Consider the following 24,138-nt stretch of genomic DNA (forward strand, 5'->3'; position numbering starts at 1 on the left):
AATGTATACTCTAATGCTCCTGATCGTCGAATCCTTGGGGGTGGGGGGGGAGAGCTTCCGATTGAATAAAACTCAATAAGTTCATGAATCATACTTCTTCGGATCGAAATAAATCATCTCTGACATTTCTCTTCTGCTTCCTTCTTACTGTTTTTCTCCCTGGTTAGTGGTGACAATCCCCTTCAATCTCTTTCGGCCTCCATTATCTCATACCTCACCTTCCTTCATTCCTCCACCAATCTTGTAATCACTTTCCCTTCGCTTCAGATTTCCTGCAAGCTTTCTCTCCTCTGTTATCATGATAGTTTGCCCCATATTCACCCCACTTAGCCGACACCCCCCTAAGATCGGATCAGAAGAACCATCCCCAGAGGAAATAAACCTAAGAACCTTCGGCAAGTTAATATCCGCGAAAAAAGATGTCAACAGCTTGCAAGCTTTTGCAACCCCCTGAATAGGACTTCTCAGCTTGACAACCCTCGTCTCCTCCAAAAATTCCACTTACTACTCATTCTCCAGTAAGTATACTTCCCAGAAATTGATTCATCAATCCAACCACCATTATCTACCCGAAAACTAGGAAATGATTAGATGACACCCGGATTATAGTTGGGAAAAAAAAAATTGAAATTTGAACTAATCAAGTACCCAAGAAATTAAATAAAATCTCAAAACTCAATTGTAATCTTAAAACTCAAAGCATACAAACTGGATTCAGGGTAAGATCGAAATTACTCAACAGATTCAATACAGCTCAGAAAAATATAACATCAAAACCAGACCAAACCCCACCAAATTTCATCTCAAGATTCAAACCCTTATACATTACAGAGCAAACATTGCAGCAGCAACCATGCCAACTGATCCCACAACATTATTATGTGCGAACATAAGTGCACTAGATATATCCACAGGAGCCACGGGACTCTCAACGGTTGCTGCAGGAACTGCCTTTGTAGGCTTTTCTGGTGCGGGTGCTACCGGTGCTGGAGCTGGAGCCTTTGAAGCAAAAATGTCCTTAGGAAGTAGCACCTTCTCAATCTTATAAATGGCTAGCTGGTTGTCCGTGTATACCGTGCCAGATAAACTTGTATTGGTAAGTCCTGTGGTTATGTTCACTGAGTTTGGATAACTTGTGACATTAAGTGGTAACCTACTACCTGTTCCAGCCCATGTTCCGAGAGGGTTACTTACGGTCTGGAACTGGGAGGTCGATAAGAAAGTAGGAACTACATGGAACTTCACTAACTCAGACTTGTCTCCGTCACTTAGAGTGTTGAGAGTTCCTGATTTGAGTTCCGAGAATGCGCTATCAGTTGGTGCAAAGATGGTTACTCCAGAGCTTGAATCATTAAGCGCGGAGAATAAGTGGCTTTCCTCTTGGGTGGATCTCAAAAGGCGGATAAAGATAGTGAAATGTCCAGCCTTCTCAAGGATTTTGGTGACGTTTGTTGAATGCCATGTGGCTGAGGCTGCCTGTGTTGGGGTTGTAGCTGGAGGTTGTGCTACAACTGCTGCTGTGTCTGTGCTGGGGCTGCAGCTGGTGACTGAGCGAAAAAGGTATTGGCACAATGGAGGAAAAGAAGAAAAAATAAAAAAGAGGAGAGTGAGTACTGTTGCTTCATCTTTACAGTCCCTGATATAAAGCTTGAAATAATACCAAAACACCAAAGCAAATTAAGCTCTATTGATCGATCGTTGAAGTGTTTGATGTGTAAAGAAGGGATAGAGTGAGGTTTTTATAGTGGTGGGCAGAGGATCAAGTTAGGTTTAGTGTACAATTTTAGTTTACAAACTAGGTTATTATCCAGCACCTTATACCTACTTCAAAAGGTGGAGGGTGTCAATGGAGAGGGAAATTTAACAATGCTGCAGCAACTAGTTTGCTTGGAAAAGCAGGAAAAGATTTCAGTGGTGTGACAGCAAATAAGGATGTCTATGATTGTCAAAATTATAGCTGTCAGCATCCACAGGAAGAATAGTTTTATGATTGCTAGAGCCTTCAGAGACATGGTAGCTTAAGATAGTGAGCAACATTCACTTGCATTTCAGTAACTCTCAACGAAGGAGATCTTAACGTCCTGCAATCCATGACACACATCGATAGACAGATTTTTCGAGATTTACACACACAAATCAAATCATACGCCACACCATTACTTAACACAAGAAACACTAACCTTAATTGCTCAAGCCCCTTCGAAACCATATTCACAAGATTTTGCCATTTACAAGCCTCAAATCTTTAACACGCCCGTTTCTGAGAAAAAAGAAGGGGAATCTTGGAGTTTCTGCATCAACAGAACAATACGAGGAAAGCTTGAGCTCGAGGTCTTTCACATGGTGGTCAATACCATTATGCATTAATCATGATAGTCTTAGAAGCCAAGTTGGAAGTAAACTTGTGGAGAGGAGGAGGGGAAAGGGGGGGCTTGTAGAGTCAGGTTTTGTTGATAAATTCAGAGGAAGGGTAAGGGAAGTGGACGCAACGGAGCTTTGTATCAGATTTCGAGCCATTTGTGGAAAGTTCAGAAGGTTTGGATGGCAGTTTTGGTAGGAATAAAAAAGGGTGTGGACTGTAGAGAATTTCTTCTGATGAAGTTGTTTAGGCTTTTGAGTGGTGGTGGTGGTTGTGGTTCTTGGCTCTGCTGCGATTTTCTTGAACTTACTTGATTACGCTTGCAAAGAACAAATCCAGAAGCAAATCAGAGAAGGGTCGGTTTTGGCAGACATCAGTCACATTCTGTTGACCAAGAAACTCATTTTTTGACAATTTTACTGATAGGAATCCACTTTCCAGCTTCGAGTGCATCTGAATGCTCTCTCTCACTCTTTTTTCAGGCAATTACCACCTCCAAAAGTTTCGAAACTAGAACACCCTGAACCTGAGCAACAATACTGATGGTTTAAAGGGTCAACGAGGTTGCTTAGATAAACAAGTACAAGAAGCCTTTCTAGTTCTTCAATTGGCGCTTGCATCGATCCAATGACACACTCAGTGCAATAATACTTTCAAGAACCTAAAAAAGTGAGCTATAATTTTAACCTCATAGATTCATCAATGTTCCTCTTCAACCCCATGGTTAACATTTCAACAATGTTACCGCTATAGTTTTTCAAATGTTTCAAATTTTACCGCTTACTAGTTTATATCTTCTCATTTTTTTCCAAACCATAAATATCATTATATATATATATATATATATTATATATATATATATATAATACTAACTCATAAACATAATCAATTTGGAAACTATAGGGGTAACACTGAGAAGTTTCAAACTATTGGAGTAGGAGTGACAGTGATGAATCTATAAGGATAAAACTGAAGTTTAACCCAAAAAAGAGATAAAGGACGAGGCACTCTTTTTTATTTCATTCAAGAGCACACCTTTTTATCACATGTATTGGTAGAGTAAGATTGGGCTTTCGTCATCTGCCTCAACAAACATGTGAAGAGAAGAAAATGGCAACACAAAAATACAAAAACAAAAACAAAATTTCCACACAGGAGACAGCTTCCCGCACCTCCAAAATAAACTTAGTGCAACTAAATTCAGGTGAAAGGACTAGCAAAATTTTCACCAACGGATTGTCGATGCAAGCAATGAGTTGTGTTCAAGGATTCCTTGCTCAATATCTTTCTATAGATCATCAAAAGTTAGTTTTGCGTCTTCTTCTCATGTTGCTTTGAAACTCTCTGACCAAGCTTTGTAATATTGTATTTGCTGCTTACAAAGAAAAAGGGGTTAGACGAATATAAGCGAGGATTTCTGCTCTCTGTTATTAGACACCAGTAAGAGAGAGCTATACCTTCTCTGACACGGATGGTGAAATTTTACCCAGGGCTTGCTCAAAATGAGTGGCTGTGATATTAACTGCTGGCTCGTTTTGTGCAGCCATGATTGTACCTGAAGTCTCATTCGAACGTCTTTGTCTCTTGGCCTCCTTCAAAGCAGTCATTGCAGCTTCCTCCATCTGGGAAATAATTCCAATCCAAGTTAACAAGCAAAGGCTGGTCAAGTAAAGTCAGACCTCTTGAAAGTATCACAAGAATTAGAATGTGTTCCAGCTCTAACATGTGTCAATAAAAAAAACGAGACTAGTAGAAACAAAGACAAACCAGCTTCCTAAGATCAGCCCCGCTAAAATTTTTACAAGCCTCCATTTGACCGATGGCAGCCAAGTCGACACTAGGATCAATAGGTTTTCCTTTTGCGAGAGCCTTTAAGATCAATCCACGGTCCTCTGAACTTGGCAGAGGACATAAAGAAGTTTGCCAAACTACCAGGCCGCAGGACAGCAGGGTCCATCACCTCAGGTCTACCATCAGAGACACCAGCTTCAGTGAGAGAAGTGGAGAGGAGATGAGAGGAAAATGAAAGAAGAGAGAGATTAGCGTACCTGTTAGTGGCACCAATGATAAAAATACCAGGGCGCTGATCTGCACCATCTAACTCTATAAGCAGCTGCAATTATAAGCATTGCATTCAATTGACATATACTAGGAACAAGTTGATGATATTGATTACATAGAGAAAAAACAGATGTTTTAATTCAGTTTATGTCATTGCATCTTATTGACCTGATTTAAGAGCCTCTCAACAACAACCCCCCTTCTTTTCCACGCGTTGTTGTCAAAGCATCCACCTGTATAAAAACAAAATAAATTGTTGCAAAGGACAGAAAATTTAATGGACTTCAGATAACATAGAAGTGCACAAGTAAAGAAAGCCTCGTCAGCCAAGAAAAAAAACCATTGTTAACGACACAGGTCATTAGATGGAAATCTCACAAAGTGAAGTCAAATAGATCTCAGAGGAAGAACAATCCAAATACAGAGTATCGTACAATTTCCAACATACTACAAAAAAAAATATCAGAGATCATTAGAGTATGAGAAGTGCCAAATATTTCATCTATCTTTCCAATCCAGGTCTCCATTATGTCAAATTAAATAACTGGATACCGATAAATACAAAGAAAGGAGAGCCACAAACCTCATCGAAGAAGAATTATGCATGGCGAGCACGTTCTTGCACGACTGAATAACAATCCTAACTGCCAGTTCGCTTTCTCCAACATACTTTATTCAGAAGTTCAGGACCCTGATAAATTATGGAATTCACAATCATTAATGTTTTGAGACAGATTTAGAACAGATTCAGTAAGAAAACTGTGATATCAAGGCACCAAAAAAAGAATTGAATGGAGAAAAAAAAAATGAGTTAAGAATGAATGGAAGGACTCACCTTCACATGAATGAAGTTAGCTTCCTGCCTCGTTAGCAGCAGCCTTAGCGATCATTGTTTTGCCACAGCCAGGAGGTCCATAGAGCAAAATCCCTGTCTCTAAATTCACTCCAAATTTCTGAATTTACAAATAATGCGTGTGATTAGTAAGTGAATCAACCAGAACAATACAACTATGTTGTCATGCTAATCTAACAGAACTTAAAAATAATAAATACAATACATATGAAGTTACAGCCTAGTGCAAACTGCAATTTAGAATAAATGCAAGGAGGCAAAGGAAATGAAAATTATCAAGCATTAACCAAACAAAGAAATACTGTCTATTTGTTAGACGTCAATAATGTGCAATCCCTTATCAAGAGGAATAAAGTGCTTTGAAAAGATACAATTATGTTGCAGAAACTACATTCAACAGAAAATCAAAAATATATAAATCGGTTCATTTTGAAACTTAAACAGAAAAGGAAAGGAAGGGAGAGGGCAGAGAAAGTGTTAACAGTTACCTGATAATCATCAGGATACTTTATACGACTAATGATATAGAGGTCAAACTCATCCCTTATATCATCAAGACCACCGACATCTTCCCATTTGACATTAGGGATAGTAGAAAATCCTTCTCTTTTCGATGAGGGCTGAACTAGCTTGGCTGCTTTCTGCAAGTGAAAAAAAGGGGATTAATTGTCATCCTAATGTCAAACAAACCAAGGAATAAAGAAAACATAATGGAGTTTTTAAAAGCTTTTCATCAACAGGAAAGTCATAGGCTAAAGCATAAACAGAAGTTGAAGTACACCAAAGAAAACATAATGGAGTTTTTAAAAATTTTCATCAACAGGAAAGTCATAGGCTAAAGCATAAACAGAAGTTGAAGTACACCAAAGAAAACATAATGGAGTTTTTAAAAGCTTTTCATCAACAGGAAAGTCATAGGCTAAAGCATAAACAGAAGTTGAAGTACACCAATCTTGAAGTAAGAGAGCTTGAGACAATGACAGATAATGCAGTTCCAGATTACCTCGAAATCAGCCATTTGTGATGGCAATTTTCCATCTCCTCAGGCGACCAAAGGTTGCTTCCACCAATCCTCATTGTCTTCCTTCTCTGTCAATTGTCCTGATAGCTCAGATTTTTCTCTGGGAAGCAACTCTCCTCATGGCAAGATTACCAGCGGTGTTAACCAAAGCATTCAAATCAGCTCCAACAAAACCTGGTGTGGACCTAGCTATTTGCAAAATATCAAGAGAACCCTCAAGAGTACAAATTTTTAGTAAGCACTGAAAGAATTTGAACCCTAGCTTTTCTCATCCGGAACACCTAAATTAATCTCGCCGATCAAATCTCCCAGGCCTCCTTAGTGCAGGGTCAACAGCATCAGGCCTATTTGTAGCTCCAATAACAAGAACATTTCCAGGTAATTCGATTGGAGCTTTCTGAACTTGAACTGTCATCAGATGGTTTTTCCTAGCCTGTGATGTTCATCCATGCAAGTCATCAATTGTGTCACAATCCTTCTCTCCATCTCTCTCTGTAAATTCTCTCTCTTTGAAGCAATTGCATCGATCTCATCAATAAAAATGATGGATGGTGCAGTCCTGTATGCTTTAGAGAAAAGATTCGGATATTTTCTTCCGATGCACCTGAGATTACCCAATGAACCAATGTCAGTCATGTTAGTAGCTTCACTTGAAGCTTTTCCATTGCGGGACTCACTCATAGGAAGTTAAAAAAAACCAAGATCATAACAAACAGCGTGATAATGGAATTATAACCAGCCAAAAGCCTAATTTCTGCAAACAAAAAATCACTTCACTTAACAGATCATTAAGGGGAAAAGAGGCATTAAAGACACTCTGGTTTTTGCATTTCTGGTCATGGTAGACTTCTTTAGTTCAAGAAAATAAACAAACGAATGGCATCCACGAGCAACAACCACAAAACTAATTCAAACACCCAACACCACATCACAAAACATTATAATCAAATTTCAATCACTAAAAAAGCCTCTATTTACACAAACCATTTAAAAAGAACAAATAACACCACAATTTAGTGTTCATAAAGTGGAAGACATCCCAACAAACAGCATGATAACCACATTTTAGACGCTAAAACCCTACATTTTCTACAAATCATATGCAATCTAGAAGATTAGAACTACCAGTAAAGAAAAACAAACAAATACCATCATGATTCTGCATTTATAAAATAGAGTACTCACAGACTCCTCAACGTCATAATTGCAACATGATAACAAATTGAATGACATCCAGCGAGACTCAAGAAACAGGGCACATTCAAAACACCAAAACAGCAAATTTCCTTCAAAACCCACGTCAAAAAACTTCCCTTATGAAACTCCATACCTGAAACACCAGAAACAACCTCAGTAGCAGAAATCTTGTAAAAAGGCACCCCAGTCTCATTCGCAATAGCATGAGCCAACTTAGTCTTCCCACACCCAGGTGGCCCATGTAACAAAATCCCACTATATAGGACTAACCCCAAGTCTCAGCGGCACATTTGGATGATACAATGGCAAAAACACCTCCATTTCCAACTTCCTCTAAAATCCCACTCAAACCCCCTAAATCCTTAAACCTCGGCCCCCCTTCCTTCCCCTTCGCATCCTCACCAAGCCCACCTTTCAGTTTCCCCAAACTAACCTCCAAGTCCTCTCCTTTTTGCTTTCCTACCCCTCTATTTCTCTCAATCATGTCAACTTTACTAGTAATACTTTCTTTTCTATCATTAGCAAGCTCAACTTCCATATTTTTTTTTTCTCCGCAACCCCATAACTTTCCCTTAACATTGATTTCATCAAATCAAACTTCGGTGGCTCTAATGACGTCGAAGAATCCGAACCCGAATCCGACTCCGAACTGGACTCCGTATCCGAACTCGAAACCAAAATCGGGCCCCGATTTCGACTCCTTCTTCTAGAATACGCATTTTCAATCTGCATCAAATTTCTCTTCACTCTCATCAATTCGCTTCTGCTTCTTACTCACATTCGTGCTAAGGTTTGCTTCTTCGTCGTCGGAATCGGATTCTGTTTCCAATTCATGTTTTTCTGAATTTCTTCGGCTGCGGTGTTTGTTGGTTTTAGGGTTTGCTGGACGATGCGAGTTAGGGTTTTGAGTTCCATGCGGCGGTAATTGGGGTAGCTATTGCGAGAGTGGTGGACCATGTCGTCTGTTTGTGCGTGAATTTTTTGTTACAGGTGTCTATGTGGTGTTTAAGCAGTCTTTGGTTTCTTCCTCCTCCGCTTCCCCCGCCACCACCGCCGCTTCTTCTTCTTCCGCTTCCCATTTGTTTCGCGATACTGTGGATGCTCGAGGTGTTTAGCGGCAGCGGTGGTGGAGTTAAAAGAGGAGAAAGAGCCGCTTTTTTTTGTGAGGGATCTGTCTGGTCAGTTTCTTAACTGCCCAAATCAAACCATGGGCCTGTAAGGCCCAACAAAGTGTATTTTTTATTTCTTAGAAAATATATCTCAAAAAATATTTATGATTTATGATTTTTTTTTTAGAAGGTATTTTTAAATCAGCTTCAAATTTTAGTTTTTTTAAGAATAATTTTAAGGCTATAAGGTTAAAATTGAAGAATTTTAAAGAAGATGCAAGGTTTGTTTACCATCAAATTTATTTTTATAGTTTAACTATATGTATTAGTTGTGAAAAATAAAATTGAATGACAATCTTTTCTCTTAAAATTAAAGAAATTCTTAAGAACCATGGAAAACAAAATTCTCTTAAAAATGTTAATCTCTTGTATATTGGTAACCATCTCCTTTTAAATTTAAATCATATACTATAATTATATTGGCTAGGGTTGGGGGATTTGATAACCATGCATGGAAGCATCATGTGCAAAGAAAAAAAGTTCCAACTCTAGAAATATAATTCAACTGGTTAGATTCTAAGTTTGCTTTCTAGAAATTATTAGTTCAAGTTTTATTAAAATCTCAAGGCCATTAAAAATTTACATGATCGTTAACTTCAGGACCCATAAAACTAGTCGAAATATTCACAAGCTAACCTGGACACTCACTTTATTCAAAAAAAAAAAAAAAAAGTTCCAAACTCACACACCTGCATAAATGGAAAGCAAGAATCACAGCATTCCTAGCTTTTAATCAATTGAAGATTATGATTGTCTAGAAAGAATTATGACTGTCAACAAAATTCAACTAAAAATTCCTAAAATATTCAGAGAAGCTAAGAGCAAATAGCAAAGAAACGGAGGACCGATTCGAGAAGGTGCTACAGTGAAACAAATGCTGCCCACCACCCATTCCTAGGCACCAGATGAAGAAATGAAAATGGGAACCTCAGCGCTCAGGGCTTCCTTCAACATGCAGTGAAGATTCTTCGTCAACTTCAGCCCTTGGAGGCCTTCTACGCAGAATAACGGGAGGAAGTGACGTTCCATTATACAAAGAGACTAGAACAATCTTTTCTAGGACAACTCCTTGCTTTTTCAGGAGGACACAAATTGACTAAATTGATTTTGATTTTGTCCCGGCACGAATGCTTTCAGCCTGACTTCCTTGAGGTTTTGGCATGAAGAGATTAATTGGTTTATTTAAGAGTTCTTCTGATAAACTCTCCTGAAAAATGAGAAACATGGTTTATTTACTCGTTAGATAGTAAAGAAGATTGCAAAACATGGTCTGTATTGAACATATTGCCTGTTGGAACTGCAAAAGTTGTGTAGGGATACTTACATCTTCAACTACCTTGTATAGGGGATCAAGGTGCATTGTCTCAAGATTGGGGCAAAGCTCAAGCAATGCAGCCATGCCAAGAAGATCATATGTGGTATACCCGGTTTGTAGCTCTAAATGTTTAAGATTGTACAGCAGAAAATCTTTAGGAAAAACATCCTTGGGTGCAAGCTTTTTGAATCAGCATCATGCAAGGAAAGCAATCATATGATCATTTCATAAGATGATCAATTTAAAAATAATTTTGAGCTGCCACTATCAAGTTGCTCATAACATAAGAGTAAAAGTTGTTAATAGTTAGAATTTCTTCCTTTCAAGAAAACCACTTGGAAATAATGATTTGATGTTTGAATCAAGAGGAAATCAGCTGCTCCAAACTAGAGGTAAAGCACATTGATCACAAGAAAAGAATATTTGAAATTCAGAATATTGTGACGGTGCTTTTTCTATCTAAACACGCAAAAAAGCTTGACAATACTACCACTGGCACTCAAGCTTATCTTGATATGCAAACATGGCTTTCCTAGCAATCCTTTTCTTGAATTCTTCAGTCTAAAATTGCTTAGCAAACATGTGCAAAGTGAGGCCCTTTTCACTACTATGTGCAAAGAATCTGATAACCAAACATGTTATACAAACAGATTCCATACAGTTTCCTTGATTACTGGCCACAAGAACAAGCAATTGCTTCACACAGTGAATCCGAAGTTTGCAAAGAAGGATGATAGAATGGAAGAGAGTTGTTAAAATGTTCAAATGCACAGCCTGCACATTACTAATCCTTGACATCTGGTTACTCAAAGGACATATTAAGCATTAATAACCATGTAGTGAGCTTTAACTTAGAGTTCATTTAGCTGGGAAATTAATCCACAGACGAAACCTCACAAATCCATCCCTAATCAGTTCCTTTCACGTAATCAAAATATCTATCCAGCAGAGAACAAACCTTGAGTATATACACAGTAGTGATGATGAACAAAAGATTTCGTGAAAATCTCAAATGAAACCAAGCCTTACCAATCCCACCTATCTCAACCTTTCATGACAAGCTAGGGGACCTTATTCTTGAGTCCTCCTTCCACGTTTAGAAAATTCATTTTCCCACACAATCACGTCTAAGAAAAAACCAAAGGCTCACTTCTGAAGCATTTGAAACTTACGAAAAACAAGAAAAAAAGAATCGCTAACCTTTTAAATAAAATCAACATTGCTACCGATGCAAACATTACACATTAAGTCAGTAATGACACAAACACAAAAATTGCAGAGCAATACCTTAAGCCACCAATTTTGCACCACGAGATGCTTGATGTGTGCAATTTGATGAAGCTGCTTCACTACTTTACACCACTGACCATAGTACTCCAATCCATGCACAATAAAAGTATGAAACTCAACCAAAGAAGACAAATTTTTCACACAAAACTGCCCCATCTCAAAGCAATCAATATTCAACCAAACAAGATTAGGACAATCAAGCTCCAAATGCAATTCTCTCTCAGCAGTATAAAAACTAGAAAGATCCAGCCTTTTCAACTTCTCTGAACAAAGCCTCAAATTCTCCATCCCATAACAATCTTCAAACTTTAAAACCTCGATATTAGGACAAGCTTTGAACAAATCCAAAACCGTGTCATCAGTCATATAAACCTGATCAAAATAAACCTCATTCATTGACCAGAGATTCATACTTTCCATATTAGCAGGCAATGTCAAATCACATCTACACAACTTCAAGACTCTAACTTTACTGTTTCTAAGAGCTGAAAAAGGGAAATCATAATTGGGTTTTGCTTCTGGTTCAAAAATATGAAAACTTTTATCAATAAAGAAATCAAGATCAAGTTCTAAAACTTGGTTCTTGATTGCATAACGTACCCATGAATCAACATGGTACCGATACCTATCCTCATAGATGAATTCAAGCCTGAATTTTTTAAGGGGCAACTGGGGTTTGAGAATTAGTGTTCGGTCAATGAATTCTGAAAAGAATTGGCGGGTTGTGGAGAAATTGTTGTAAGGAGGGAAATGAGTGTAAGAGAAGTTTAGAGATGGGACTAAGGACCAAAGAGGTTTCCATTTTGTGGAAATAAGGCTTGTTGTGATTGTGTCTAGTGTGGGGAGGAAAGAGAGGATGCGGATCAGGATGTCCTGTGGGAGATCGTTAATGTTCGTGACTGTTGTGGCGGTGGCGATAGCGGTGAGGTAGCGGTGCGGTGGCGGTGGCGGTGGCGTCTGGCTTTTCTTCCATTTTGTTGTTTTCAAGATTCTAAAGAAACTCATTGAGGGGCCATCTAACCGCAGTAGTCTGGGTGACAAACGTCGTGTCTTCTTCTTTTAAAGGGTTAATTGTATTTATTTGGTCCTTGTAGTCTTGAGATTGTTTAGTGTGGTCTATCTACACATTTTCTATTTAATTAGTCTTGACGTGTGGCTTCACAAGGTGGAAACAATTATAGAAGGACCACATTAAAAAACATTTCAGAGTGTATGATTTCTTAATGTATGTAGCTTATTTTATATGTAACCATCCTATATATTTACACTAATATGTATATGATTAACAAATAATATTTACATTTAATAAGTTACATATGAAGAGATCTATCATGTTTATGAAAAGATTTACATGATAATTGTATAAGTGATTTTAAATTTAAAATTACTAAATTATCTTATATAGATAATATTATAATTTAATCTTCACAATATATTATGTAATCATAAATAATAAATGAATAAATATTAAATATATCATAAATTATAAAAAATATTTAAGTAATCAAGATATTAGATAAAGCATGTCGACGCAAAAATAAACACTGCATTAAGCCTAGGTTTCAACATCAGAACCCTTTTGATTTTCCTATTCCTTCTCCTATTAAGCTTAATGATTGCTGTTGAAGAAAATAAACAGTTGCAAAAAGGAAAGGATGACAGTCGAACAGATTAAATAAGATCAGTGGTTTTATTTTGGTCTTTCACCACAAATTCGAGTCCCACAACCTACTAGCTACACCGCAATGCAGGTACATCCTCCAATCTGTAAGACCTTGAAGGAATTTCTGGCTATATGAACTCGAAACCAAAACATTTAAGACATCATCAAGTTGGAGTTGGAAGACTATGCTACTGCGATACAGTCTATTAAGTTTGGTAGGGCAAGGACAGAGGGCACAGATCAAGTGTATTCTGACCGATCAATGACCTCTCCATTCTTGCTCGAGAACCCGTCGGAAAGTACGTGTTAAAGCTTGAAAAACTAATGGAAAGTAAATGAGAAGAATCCCTAACACTCCGAACGAGGAACCATAAACAACAACCCATTACAGAGCCGAAAACCTTGAAAAAACCAGTAGTTTTTAGAGGAAATGAAGTTGTTTTACTTTAAAGTCGGACTCTTCAGTAATCTTGATGGAAAGTTAGTGACGAGGCTGGAAAAATTCTCAGTAAAAAGATTACTGGAGCGAAAAATTCAGTGTAATCTTGATGGAAAGTTAGAAATCCCAATAAGAAAGGATGAGTCTGTGGTTGTTACCTAATGTCAAGTTTTTGTTGACGTTTTCGGTGTGTTTCTTGACAAAGAAGCTACTGTCATTTATAGAGTTCCATTCCCTGCAAACGCACTTGCACTGGGCAAGAGATTTTAGTGGGGAGCCAGAGAAGTATGTTGAAAAGTTTTCTCTGGGAAATTGCTGCTTCGTCTTTCTGCTCCATGCCATGGTGCCGAGACCCTGAGCATTGCAAATAAGCTTTTAATTTTATAAATAAAAGTTAATAGAGAAACACTTCATCATGAAGCTAGTGGCATTAGACTAGTCGCATGCTATATATATGATTTAAATCGGTTTGGTATCCATTTAAGGTTAAATTATCACTCCTAAATCTATTAATAGATATCTCAAAGAAAACGTGGTTTCAATAATTAAACCACATAATCACAAAAAGGTTATTTCCCCTTGTATGAATGTGTCTGATTCCCGTATGACTACTTTTTTTTGTTATAAATATAAAAAGAAAAACATTATTGAGGAATCCCTCTTAATTAAGAAAGAGAGCCTTCAATACAATAACATACTGCCCTTCTCTCCATCGGGGTCTAAAACCGCCACCGCCACCGCCACACATCAAACGAACTCTGTGTATGCATGTAACACCCCCAGGCAAGCCGCAAACAAGAATAGCCCTCCACTCTCTATTTTGCCGACCCCATGTAAGTTAAGCAACAACCACCACAAGCTTTGAATCATATCATACAGACATTTTGAAAACCAAGCCTATACTCCCTCAGTAAACTCTTAATTTCCCTCCTCTTTCCTCCACCACTGAACTTCTTAGAGATCCAAGTCAAAAAAACTTAAAACATACGAGTAGGGAAACGCTCATAGAAGCCAAATGAAGCAAAGTTACAAGATCTCTTTGGAACTTTATTTCCCTGCCGCCGCTCCTTATTTCTTGTTATCATGTCATCCACTTTTCCAAGTACCGGAACCTCCCACCATGAGCACCCAACCCAGAGAATTTACCAACCCTCCAGGTCTTATTAGCATTAGATACTGGATTTCCTGCGTGCAAATACTGAATATAGGAGCTTGATTCATCTGCGTGTGGCTGCACCTTGTGAAAACACTTCTTAATGGCAGAGAGTTGAATTGATTTCTTGCCGCCCTTTCTTTTGCTACTTGAAGCGTTTGACAAAAACAAATGTGAACAGGCAGTTATACAAAACACGTAAAATAGTAACCATATATCAGGTGTTAAAAACACTAACCATAGCATCAGACAAACACAGTTCCACATAGGGTGGAAGAGAGTGGTGGCAACTTTGAATTTTGGGGATTTGATACTGTGATTATCGGTCAAATGGAGCATAACTGGGAACCACCTTCCGAGACAGTCTGCAAATACAGAAGGTTGTTATTGTTCAGATGAAGCGCACAGCTACTGATTAAACCAGCATCCAAGTGCAGTAATTTGGGAGTGCAAACTCCATGCAAAGCTAAAAGCAGCCCTTCTATTTGTTCTTAAAGTCCGCAACAAATATGTCAACGAGAAAATCTGTAAGTTACTATGTCAGCCAAAAACATGCCATTTGACTTGTGAAGATTGGAATAAAAATAATGACTTGGCATTCTGCAAAAGGGTAAAAAGACCAATTCATATGCATCAGAATATAGATGCCAGTGACACGAATATTCCATTTCCACTCAGGTGTATGACCATGAAGAACAAGCAGCACAGTGAATCACTTTTATCACATCCAATAATGTCATATAGACAACAGAAATTCCATGGTTAATACAGCACTAAATAAGTCACCAGTCACTGGCACAAGAGCATTGCATAGCTCCACTTCCCCGTGTCCCAAAAAGGATGATTAGCCTGACCAGTACACTCTGACTAAGTGATCACCTTACAAGCAATGCAATGTGCCATTTGCCCGCAAATAGTTTAATAGATTTAATGATTTTTCTATTCTGTTAACTAACATTGATCAAATATGATCATCAACCAACATGCACCAGTGCTTGAGAAATTTGAAGGATTACATTTTAATAAATCTCCAAAGTTTTCCTTTCATTCCGACAATATTATCAAGAAAAATAGTAAGAACTAATTATAAAAATTAGAAGAAGAAAGAGGGGGGAAATCACTAACCAAGCTTCTGGGATAAGCTCAAGATTTAGCCATTCTTGTCACCAATAATCTCCACAGGAACAAGCTCCATCCTTAAAATGATGGAAACGACTTGCATCCCTGACAACTATCTCCCTACTTACCAGCTTTGAGATGAGCTTGATTGCAGCATGACAGTTGTCGCATGCCCGAAGATTCTTTGTTATCCTAAGGGTTGTTCCAGGGGGAGTACTAATGAGGCCATAAGCAATCGCTAGTCTCTCACTATGATTACAAAGTGTCTCCTCTGTTTCCTCATAATTCAAATCATGCAGAACAGATTCTGTATGGGGGACAAATCCAGCTTCCTTTAATCTTCTCTCTAAATCCTCAACTTCCTCAAAAATCTCTTTGGATCTTGGATGCGTCTTATCTCCAGCCTGAAATACCTGGAGCTTTCCATTGATCTCAATCACACTATAACCAAGGTGCTTAGTAAGCCCTTTCTCCCTCATTAACACCCGTACCTTTGCAACACAATCCCATAAGCGAGAAGAAGCATAGAGGTTTGACAGCTGAACATAATGCCCCGTGTTGTATGGATCTAATGAGAAAAGTCGTTCAGCTGCATACTCCCCTAGTGTCACATGGCGATGGATCTTGCATGCACTCAAAAGAGCTCCCCACACACTTACACCTGGTTCAATTGGCATGTTCATGACAAAATTATAAGCTCGATCTAAATGGCCTGCACGCCCAAGAAGATCCACCACACATGCATAATGTTGGTGTCTTGGTTCAATCCCATAATCTCCCATGCGGTGGAAGAGGTCCCAACCTTCTTCTACAAGACCTGAATTTTTGCATGCTGTGAGGAGCCCAACAAAGGTGACATCATTTGGGGACACCCCAGCTTGCCTCATTGCATGAAAAAGAATGATAGATTCCCGACCTTGCCCATGTAATCCATATCCCACCATCATCGCACTCCACACAACAACATCTTTATCTGGTATTCTGTCAAAAACAAAGCGAGCCATATCTACACTTCCACATTTTGCATACGTGTCAATGAGGGAAGTATTGACAATCACATCATTTCTAAACTCACTCATGCTGATATACTCATCCATCCATCTTGCTAATTCAAGAGATCCTATTTGTGCACAAGCTGCAATGCTAGAAGTCACAGTAATAGAATCTGGTCTTATATTTTTACTTTTTCATTAGACGGAACAGTTCAATAGCTTCCTCGGCATACCCATTTTTCACATAACCAGAAATCATTGCATTCCAAAATATCAAACTTGGGTTCTCCACCTGGTTAAAAAATAATCTAGCAACCATAACGTGCCCACATTTTGCATACAAAGAGGTAAGAGAAATGAGCAAATCAAATTCATATTCAAGTCCCATTTTAATCACGCAACCATGAATAGATTTCCCATGTTCCAAATCCTCTACATCTGTATATGCTCTAAGAACGCTCACAAGCGCTATCCAATCTGGTCTCACATTTGTTTTCCTCATTTCACTAAAAATCCGCAAGGCTTCAATAGGCTGTCCATTCTGGGCATACCCAGAAATAATCGAGGTCCAAGAAACAATAGTCCTATCAACTAGCCTACCAAAAACAGCATTAGCTCGCACAATCTCTCCACATTTTGCATACAATGCCACAAGACCGTTCTGCACAAACACATCCGATTCAAACCCATGTCTAAATATCTGCCCATGTACCCTCCTCCCCATTTCAAGCGCCGGCAAGGCACTGCAAGCTTTGAGAACACAAGGAAAACTGAACCCATCAGGACTAACACACGCGACTTGCATTCTTGCATACATTTCAATAGCATGACCAAAGAAACCATGCCTAGAATAACACCTAACAATCGCATTCCACAAAAACACGTCTGGGTCAGGAAATTTATCAAACAACTTACGTGCACAGCTAACTTCTCCAATATTCGAAGCCTTGTTAACCAATTTTGCTATCAAGAAACCACCATATTGCAACCCCGTTACTAATAACTTAGCATAGATTTGGTTCAAGTGGATTTTGTGTATCGAATCATCGATTAATGACGCGTAGAATTTGTCAGGTTTGAAGGTACTTTCAATGTAGTCACCCTTGTTGTTGTTGAAGTGGGTTGTTAAATTGAGAGATGAAGAATAATGGGTTTCGAGGAATTTGAGAGTGGAGGCGGGAAATCTAAATGGAGGAGGATCCAACGGTCGGATTTTAAAGGGTTGGGGACAGAGAGCAATAAAAGAGAAGACTTTGTTTGGAGGCCTTGCAAGAAATGGCAGAGACTTAGCCATATACCTGTCTCTGTTATTAGCTACAAGAAACTAGCAAAGCAAAGTGTTTGCCTACTAAAGACTTCTCACGTGACAAACCAAGTAGGCAAATATATATTTTTATTATTATTATTATTTGTATTTTGATGAAGCGAAGTTTTCATACATAGTTTTTTAAAAATACTGAGCTTCGAATATTATTGTTTTTTCATTTAATTTTTTTATTTGTTACTTAATAAGATACTTTAACATTTATTTTAAAAAAATACTTTTTTATTTTAATTTCTCATTATTGGGTAGGAATGTATATTTGTGTTTTTTTTTTAATTATTAGACTCAATTTTTTTTGTTATTTAAAAAAATACCTATTTATTTTTTAATTATATCGTATTGAATTGTTTGATAATTTTATTCAATTTATTTTTATAATTAAATCATGTATTTGATAAAAATATTCAAGTGGAACTCAAACTTGGATTAGGTTTGTTATTAAATTTTTAATTTTTATGAGTATTTGCATAATTCTAACTTTATTTTTTGGTACATTGACAAGGAGATAAATAATTAACTAAAGTGGTTGCCTCTTAGCATAGGTAGCTTCAAACATGAGTTGGTTAAAATTTAAATAATTTTTATATTTTAAAATTTTATATATTAATATTAAAAATAAATTTTAAAAAATAATACTTTAAAATATTTTATAAATAATTATTATTACACTTTAAAACACACATAAACAAATAAAACTCAATTACCAAACTTGCTTTAAAATTAACTTTGGTCACATGAAACAACATCGTACCAAAACAAACAATAACTCCACTGTCATGCCCGAAGCTCTCTTGTCCGGATCCCTCTTTCCTTTTCTCTCCATCATCGTCAACGGTGCATCAAAATCAAATCTTTCCATTTTTTCTCTTCCATTAACAAAACCAAACCCAAATGGAGAAACACATAGAAAACTTCTTAAACAAAGGGCATGTTTGATTGCAAGAAAATGAATTCCTGAAATTCATTTTCCTTGTTTTTCCATGTTTGGTTATAATTTGGAAAAGTAGTCAACGGAATCTAAATTTCAGTCAAACTTAAGAAAACAACTTTATTAAAGGAAAGTGTTTTTCTTCTGTTAAAAAAAGAAAAACACTTTCCTTTTTTTTTTTTTTCCGTTCATTTGCTCAAATACTATAGTTTCTCTTTCTCTTTTATTTCATCAAAATCAATTGGAAGCTGAGCAGGAATAAGAGCATTTTTTTTTCTCCATTCATTTTCCTCTGTTTTTTCTGTATGTTTTTATCTTGTTCTTCTTCGTAGATCTATAAATATTATACAGAACAGTTTTCCTCTTCATCAATTCTCGTCGCATAACACAGTTAAAACTAACCAAAAATTAATCAAGCAACCCACAAAAAACACATTTTTTCTTCATCAATCGCAGAGAGACAAAACCGGTGGGGGGGAGATTACTGTGACAAAGGCAAAACAGAAAATTAATCAAGCAACCCATAAAAAACACATTTTTTCTTCATCAATCACAGAGAGACAAAATCGGTAGGGGAGGAGATTACTGTGACAGAGAGGCAAAACAGGGGGGCGCCATTTCTATGAACAGAGATATGCCAAAACAGGGGGGGAGGATTTCTGGGAGCAGGGGAATGAAAGACCGAGAGGGTGAGGGAACAGGGGAATTGGGGAATAGAGAGAGGGGAACTGAACCGAGAGAGGGAGGAGAAGGGAATGGGAACAGTGCATTTCAGTAATGCTACTGGGGAATAATAAAGAGGGGAAATGGGGAATTAATTATATAAGAGAGGAAATATTATAGAAACCAAGAGGGTAAAGGGAATGGGAGAATGGGATGAAAATTATAACAGAACCCTCTAATAAATATAAATTTATGTTTTATTTTTCTTTGATTAATTTATGATTAGTGTTTGATTATATTTGTTATATATTTGTTTGATGTTAGATATTTATATTTATTTCTTGATGTTTATTTGATATATATTAAAGGCATATTAAAGGGATAATTATATTTACTCGTAAAAAAAAATATTTATCCAAAAAACCATAAAAATATTTTTTGTATGTATTTATCTTTTAAAAATATTTCACAAGTTTATTTCTCTATAATATGATATGAGATATATAGTTATATTTTATAAAATAAGCTATGTATGAATCTAGGATATAATAAAAAAAATTCATCATTATACTTTTTTAGATTTTATTTTTTTATTGTAAATGATTAAATATTTTATATATATTAGATAAACTTGAAAAAAAAATTAATTCATTAATAAATTATTTTTCAGTTTTTTTTTCATAACACAACCAAATGCTGGAAAGTGTTTTTTAGTTTATTTTTCATAATACTATCAAATATCAAAAAAATGCTTTTCTAGAATTCATTTTCTTTAAAATTGTTTTTTTTTTAAATAAACAATTTTTTTATAAACAAACGGAGCCAAATTGGTTTTTATTACCATAGCCAGAGTCACCCTTCTTTACCTTTACCTTCATACCCCAGAAACATGCATCCCACCAAACACACCAATCACAAAACCCCACCTCAAATTTCCTTCTTCTACATGTGACCCTTCTTTAAACCACCCTTACATTGATCCTACCAAGAAAAGACTGAAACTTTGGTCCTCAAAATCTTGGCTTTCACAAGTCTCTTCTTTCACAATTTTCTTTCAAAGTTTGAATCTTTTGAACAATAAAACCAAAGTACTTTGTGTTTCAGCTGGTGCTGGACATGAAGTGATGGCATTGAATAACATGGGTGTTAGTGATGTTACTGGTGTTGAGATAGTGGATTCTTTGTCATTAGTTAAAAGGGCTGACCCCAATAACTTGCCCTTTTTTGATGGGGTTTTTGATTTGGCTTTCAGTGCTCATTTAGAAGAGGCTTTGTTTCCCTTAAGGATTGTTGGGGAGATGGAAAGGACTGTGAGGAATGGTGGGGTTTGTGTGGTTGCTGTAAAGGAGTGTGGTGGAGAGGAGGTGGATGCAATTGCTAGGTTGTTTAGGAAGTCTATGTTTGTTGGGGCTGAGAATGTTACATTGATTGGGATGAGGATGACCAGGATTATTATGAGAGTTGTCATTTCTTCTTCTTCATGATTTTCTTTGGTAATTATGCTACTTGGTTACTTGATTTGATTTGATTGCATCAGTTTTGATGATTTTGACAATTACTGTGGTTTTCTTCTGATAATGAAAATTAGTAGTCTTTGTTGATATTAATCCAAAACTGAAACTTAATAATCTTGGCAAATAGCAATGGATTTGGAAAATTCATCTGGGAAGAAAAAAGGAAGCATTGTTTGACCATTAGAATTATTAAAGCTCCTAAAATTCTGAATATGTTCATGACTTTTGTAGAAATTAAGATTGGAGAAGTTAGTTTTTGTATGTTTCATGTTTCTTCACTCTTGCAGTGGCTCAAATGGTATCAGTTCTGAATCTAACTAGAGAGTTTCTTTATACATGAATTGTATTTGTGTCTCTAGTTTGTGTCCTTGTTCCTCAGAGTTGAGAATCAGGAGACTGCAGTGCTGGTTCTTTTCTTAGTTCAGTAACTGCACTGTGATTTTATTATGCCATCTGCTTTATCTTGCATCTTTTGTGCTGGTTTTTTATATATGAAAACGAAACTAACAATTATTAACATTTGTAATTGGATGTGCATGATTAGTATGGCTAAATTTAGATATAATCATAACATTGTATAAATGAATTGATATGATTTTGTTGGTTAATAGATGAGCATTGCCTTTTGAAGAAGATTATTATACTGTCTTATGTTGAATCCATTTCCTGAGTTGGTAAATAACTTTTTCCTGTCAAAATTGTTTTTCTGTAGTTTTCTGTGCCAATCAAAGAAAGGCTTCAAGAGGCATAATTACTGTCTGCCCATGAAAAAGAGCAAATTGAGTGTTGGCAAGTACACAATATTTCCATTGATGGTCAGCAATATGTTTGGAATGAAGCTCAGCTGTTTGCCTGCTTTAGCAAATGGAGTTTGGCAGTGGAGGAAGTCACAATTAGCCATTAGACATTTAATTTTTCAGAGATATGGGGCACTTCAGTGTCAGATTTATGACATGGCACTCACTCCAAGCGTTCCTAAAAAGTGCAGTAAGATTTTCGTACAGAGTTCTGATATTGTTTGTCCTTGAATATTAACACCAGCTGTCCATTCCTGTAGTACATACAAGGCAGGCATTTAGTTTTGTTTCCATGTCCAGTTTTCTTCAAGATTCAGTATGAGGTTGCACAGAAAAAGTAAGTCTCCTGTAATTCATTGTAGATTAAGGTGTTTCTTTCTAGTTTCATCATTGCAATGACGGTATTTCGTAGACTAAGTTATTATGTTTATCTGTGTCTTTACCCTGTATTTTTGTTTCTGTATTCTGTTCTGTTAGAATTCCATCTTCACGATCCTCGCTGCTCTATTCGCCAACGCTTAGCACCTTTTAAACCTTTCACTGAGCCAAAGTTTCTTCATTAGCATCTAACCAGTTATTCATCTCCAAAATGAAAATCAAGTGGGTTAAGTGGAAACAACCAGCTAAAAGTTTTGTTGGGCGTAAGATAACCTTATTCCAACCCATTCTATTAAGAAACCTCAAAAGTTTGTAAACCTGTCAGCACCTGACTAACCATGGTTGAAATGACAGCTACAAATACAACGAAGTGTTCATATCAGAGTTCAACACACCAGAGCTCATTTAGCTAACAAAAATTGCATAAAGGTATTTGTTACACCTAGGGGGTGGAGCTACAATGGAACTATTCTATCTGGACTGTGCATCAAAAGCATGGATGAACAGAAGGCTTATCGAGGGGTACCATAAGCTAACCCTCTATCTTGATGCATTAGGAAATTTAGCTATCTTGAAAGCTTGAGTAATCCCATGAACTATGAACTCCTTGGATGAGAAGATTTCTGGTGCTACAATCTCTACTCCATTAATGGTCAAACCCTGTGTCACACCAGCTCCTTTAGTAATCTCAAGATCTTCATCAGGGAGCAGCGTCCTCAACCGTTGTTTATCTGGCAACGCAGCAAGTTCTATGTACGTAGCCCTTTGAGGCAGTATGTGCAACCTCACAATCTTCTCAAGCATTGGTGATGAAGATGCCACAAACTCAAGTTCTGGAGGAGCAAAGATTGTTACAGAACTCAAGTTCTTGTGATCGGCAAGAATCCTATCAAGAACAGAATTCAATCCAATTGCAAATGACACGAATCTGTGGGAGCTAAGCAAATGGATAATCCTGGTCCATTCCAAAATGATCCTGGGGCCATTAGCATCTGAAACTAAACTGGAATTGGCGTCACAAATTGGAGCTTGAATAGACTCCCATCCAAAGTAAACATCTTTAGACCACAATGATGAAAATGGTGCAAGAACACCATGAATTGCAATCCGTCTTTCAAGAACCATGTCAGGGTGAGATACCAATACATGATTGATCTCTGCCAGTCTTTCTTTTGCATCAATCTTGGTTACAGCAAGTTTCTTTTGATCAACAAGTGTTGGGAAGCAACTGCCTTGAGGTTTCTTGAAGACATCCTCCATGGATAGTTTCAAAGGAGAGGTGTGGTATTGAAGGAGATTTTTCAAGAACCAGGGAGGGAGGGAGGTGTTAGCGAGGGAAGAGTCTTTAATGGCAAAGATGGTTGTGTTAGGAGATAAAAAGAACATTTCAGGGGAAACCAAGAGAAGGGTAGCCATGATATTGAACCCGGATTCCCTTAGAGTTCTTGATGCATTCAATGAGAGGTAATTGCTTGTTGGTCTGGTTGGTATTGTTGCATTGTTGGATGGTGAATTCATTGCGGTGGAGATTGCTATGAACGCCAAGACTGCAGAGGCAATGAAGTAGACTGGTGCATGCCACCAATGGGAGCAAGAAGCCATTGATCTGCAGGGAAGTTCTTGATTGAAGAAGAGACTGGGAAAGAAGGTGGTCGCTTTCAAATATGGGTAGAAGACACATTTATTATCATTTGTGCTTCATTTCTAGGGACTGTAAATGTGGCCTGAACCGTAAGCCCGTTTAATTTAGAGACTAAACCTACTGCATTTGATTCCACTCCCTCTTCAGTTCATTGTTTGGTAATTAGATCCTACCCACAGGATATCCGACATAATCCATCATGGTTGAATCAGAAAACCTGATATAATTAGGATCAATCCATCTACCCAACCTGCTTGAATC

At 37.3% G+C, this 24,138-nt stretch overlaps 4 protein-coding genes and 2 pseudogenes across 4 annotated transcripts; 1 reads left to right on the plus strand and 5 right to left on the minus strand.

The window, feature by feature from the left end:
* Positions 1-687: 687 nt before the first annotated feature.
* On the minus strand, positions 688-1,672 carry LOC118039504 (fasciclin-like arabinogalactan protein 11; annotated as a pseudogene).
* A 2,003-nt stretch (positions 1,673-3,675) lies between these two features.
* LOC118039503 (cell division control protein 48 homolog C-like) lies at positions 3,676-8,631 on the minus strand (annotated as a pseudogene).
* A 695-nt stretch (positions 8,632-9,326) lies between these two features.
* On the minus strand, positions 9,327-12,270 carry LOC118039502 (F-box/LRR-repeat protein At3g26922). Its single transcript, XM_035046208.2, has 3 exons — positions 11,263-12,270; positions 9,985-10,155; positions 9,327-9,867 (listed from the first exon to the last, which is right to left on the minus strand). The coding sequence occupies exons 1-3, from the start codon at positions 12,268-12,270 to the stop codon at positions 9,757-9,759; spliced, it is 1,290 nt and encodes a 429-aa protein (XP_034902099.2). The 3' UTR covers positions 9,327-9,756.
* Positions 12,271-14,597: 2,327 nt separating this feature from the next.
* LOC118039500 (pentatricopeptide repeat-containing protein At3g12770-like) lies at positions 14,598-17,969 on the minus strand. Its single transcript, XM_035046206.2, is given in 4 exon segments — positions 14,598-14,665; positions 14,759-14,885; positions 15,646-16,826; positions 16,828-17,969. Coding segments are annotated over 2 exon segments (2,241 nt in total). The 5' UTR covers positions 17,926-17,969; the 3' UTR covers positions 14,598-14,665; positions 14,759-14,885; positions 15,646-15,683.
* A 1,548-nt stretch (positions 17,970-19,517) lies between these two features.
* On the plus strand, positions 19,518-22,295 carry LOC118039479 (uncharacterized). The gene is made up of 3 exons (XM_035046185.2): positions 19,518-19,647; positions 20,369-21,039; positions 21,773-22,295. Exons 1-2 carry the CDS (start codon positions 19,518-19,520, stop codon positions 21,028-21,030), a joined length of 792 nt encoding a protein of 263 aa, XP_034902076.1. The 3' UTR covers positions 21,031-21,039; positions 21,773-22,295.
* A 480-nt stretch (positions 22,296-22,775) lies between these two features.
* On the minus strand, positions 22,776-23,837 carry LOC118039478 (fasciclin-like arabinogalactan protein 21). Its single transcript, XM_035046184.1, has one exon. It carries the CDS (start codon positions 23,835-23,837, stop codon positions 22,776-22,778), a length of 1,062 nt encoding a protein of 353 aa, XP_034902075.1.
* Between the last annotated feature and the right edge of the window lie 301 nt (positions 23,838-24,138).

The sequence above is a fragment of the Populus alba genome, chromosome 13, assembly GCF_005239225.2.
Source record: "Populus alba chromosome 13, ASM523922v2, whole genome shotgun sequence".
NCBI classification, from domain to species: domain Eukaryota; kingdom Viridiplantae; phylum Streptophyta; class Magnoliopsida; order Malpighiales; family Salicaceae; genus Populus; species Populus alba.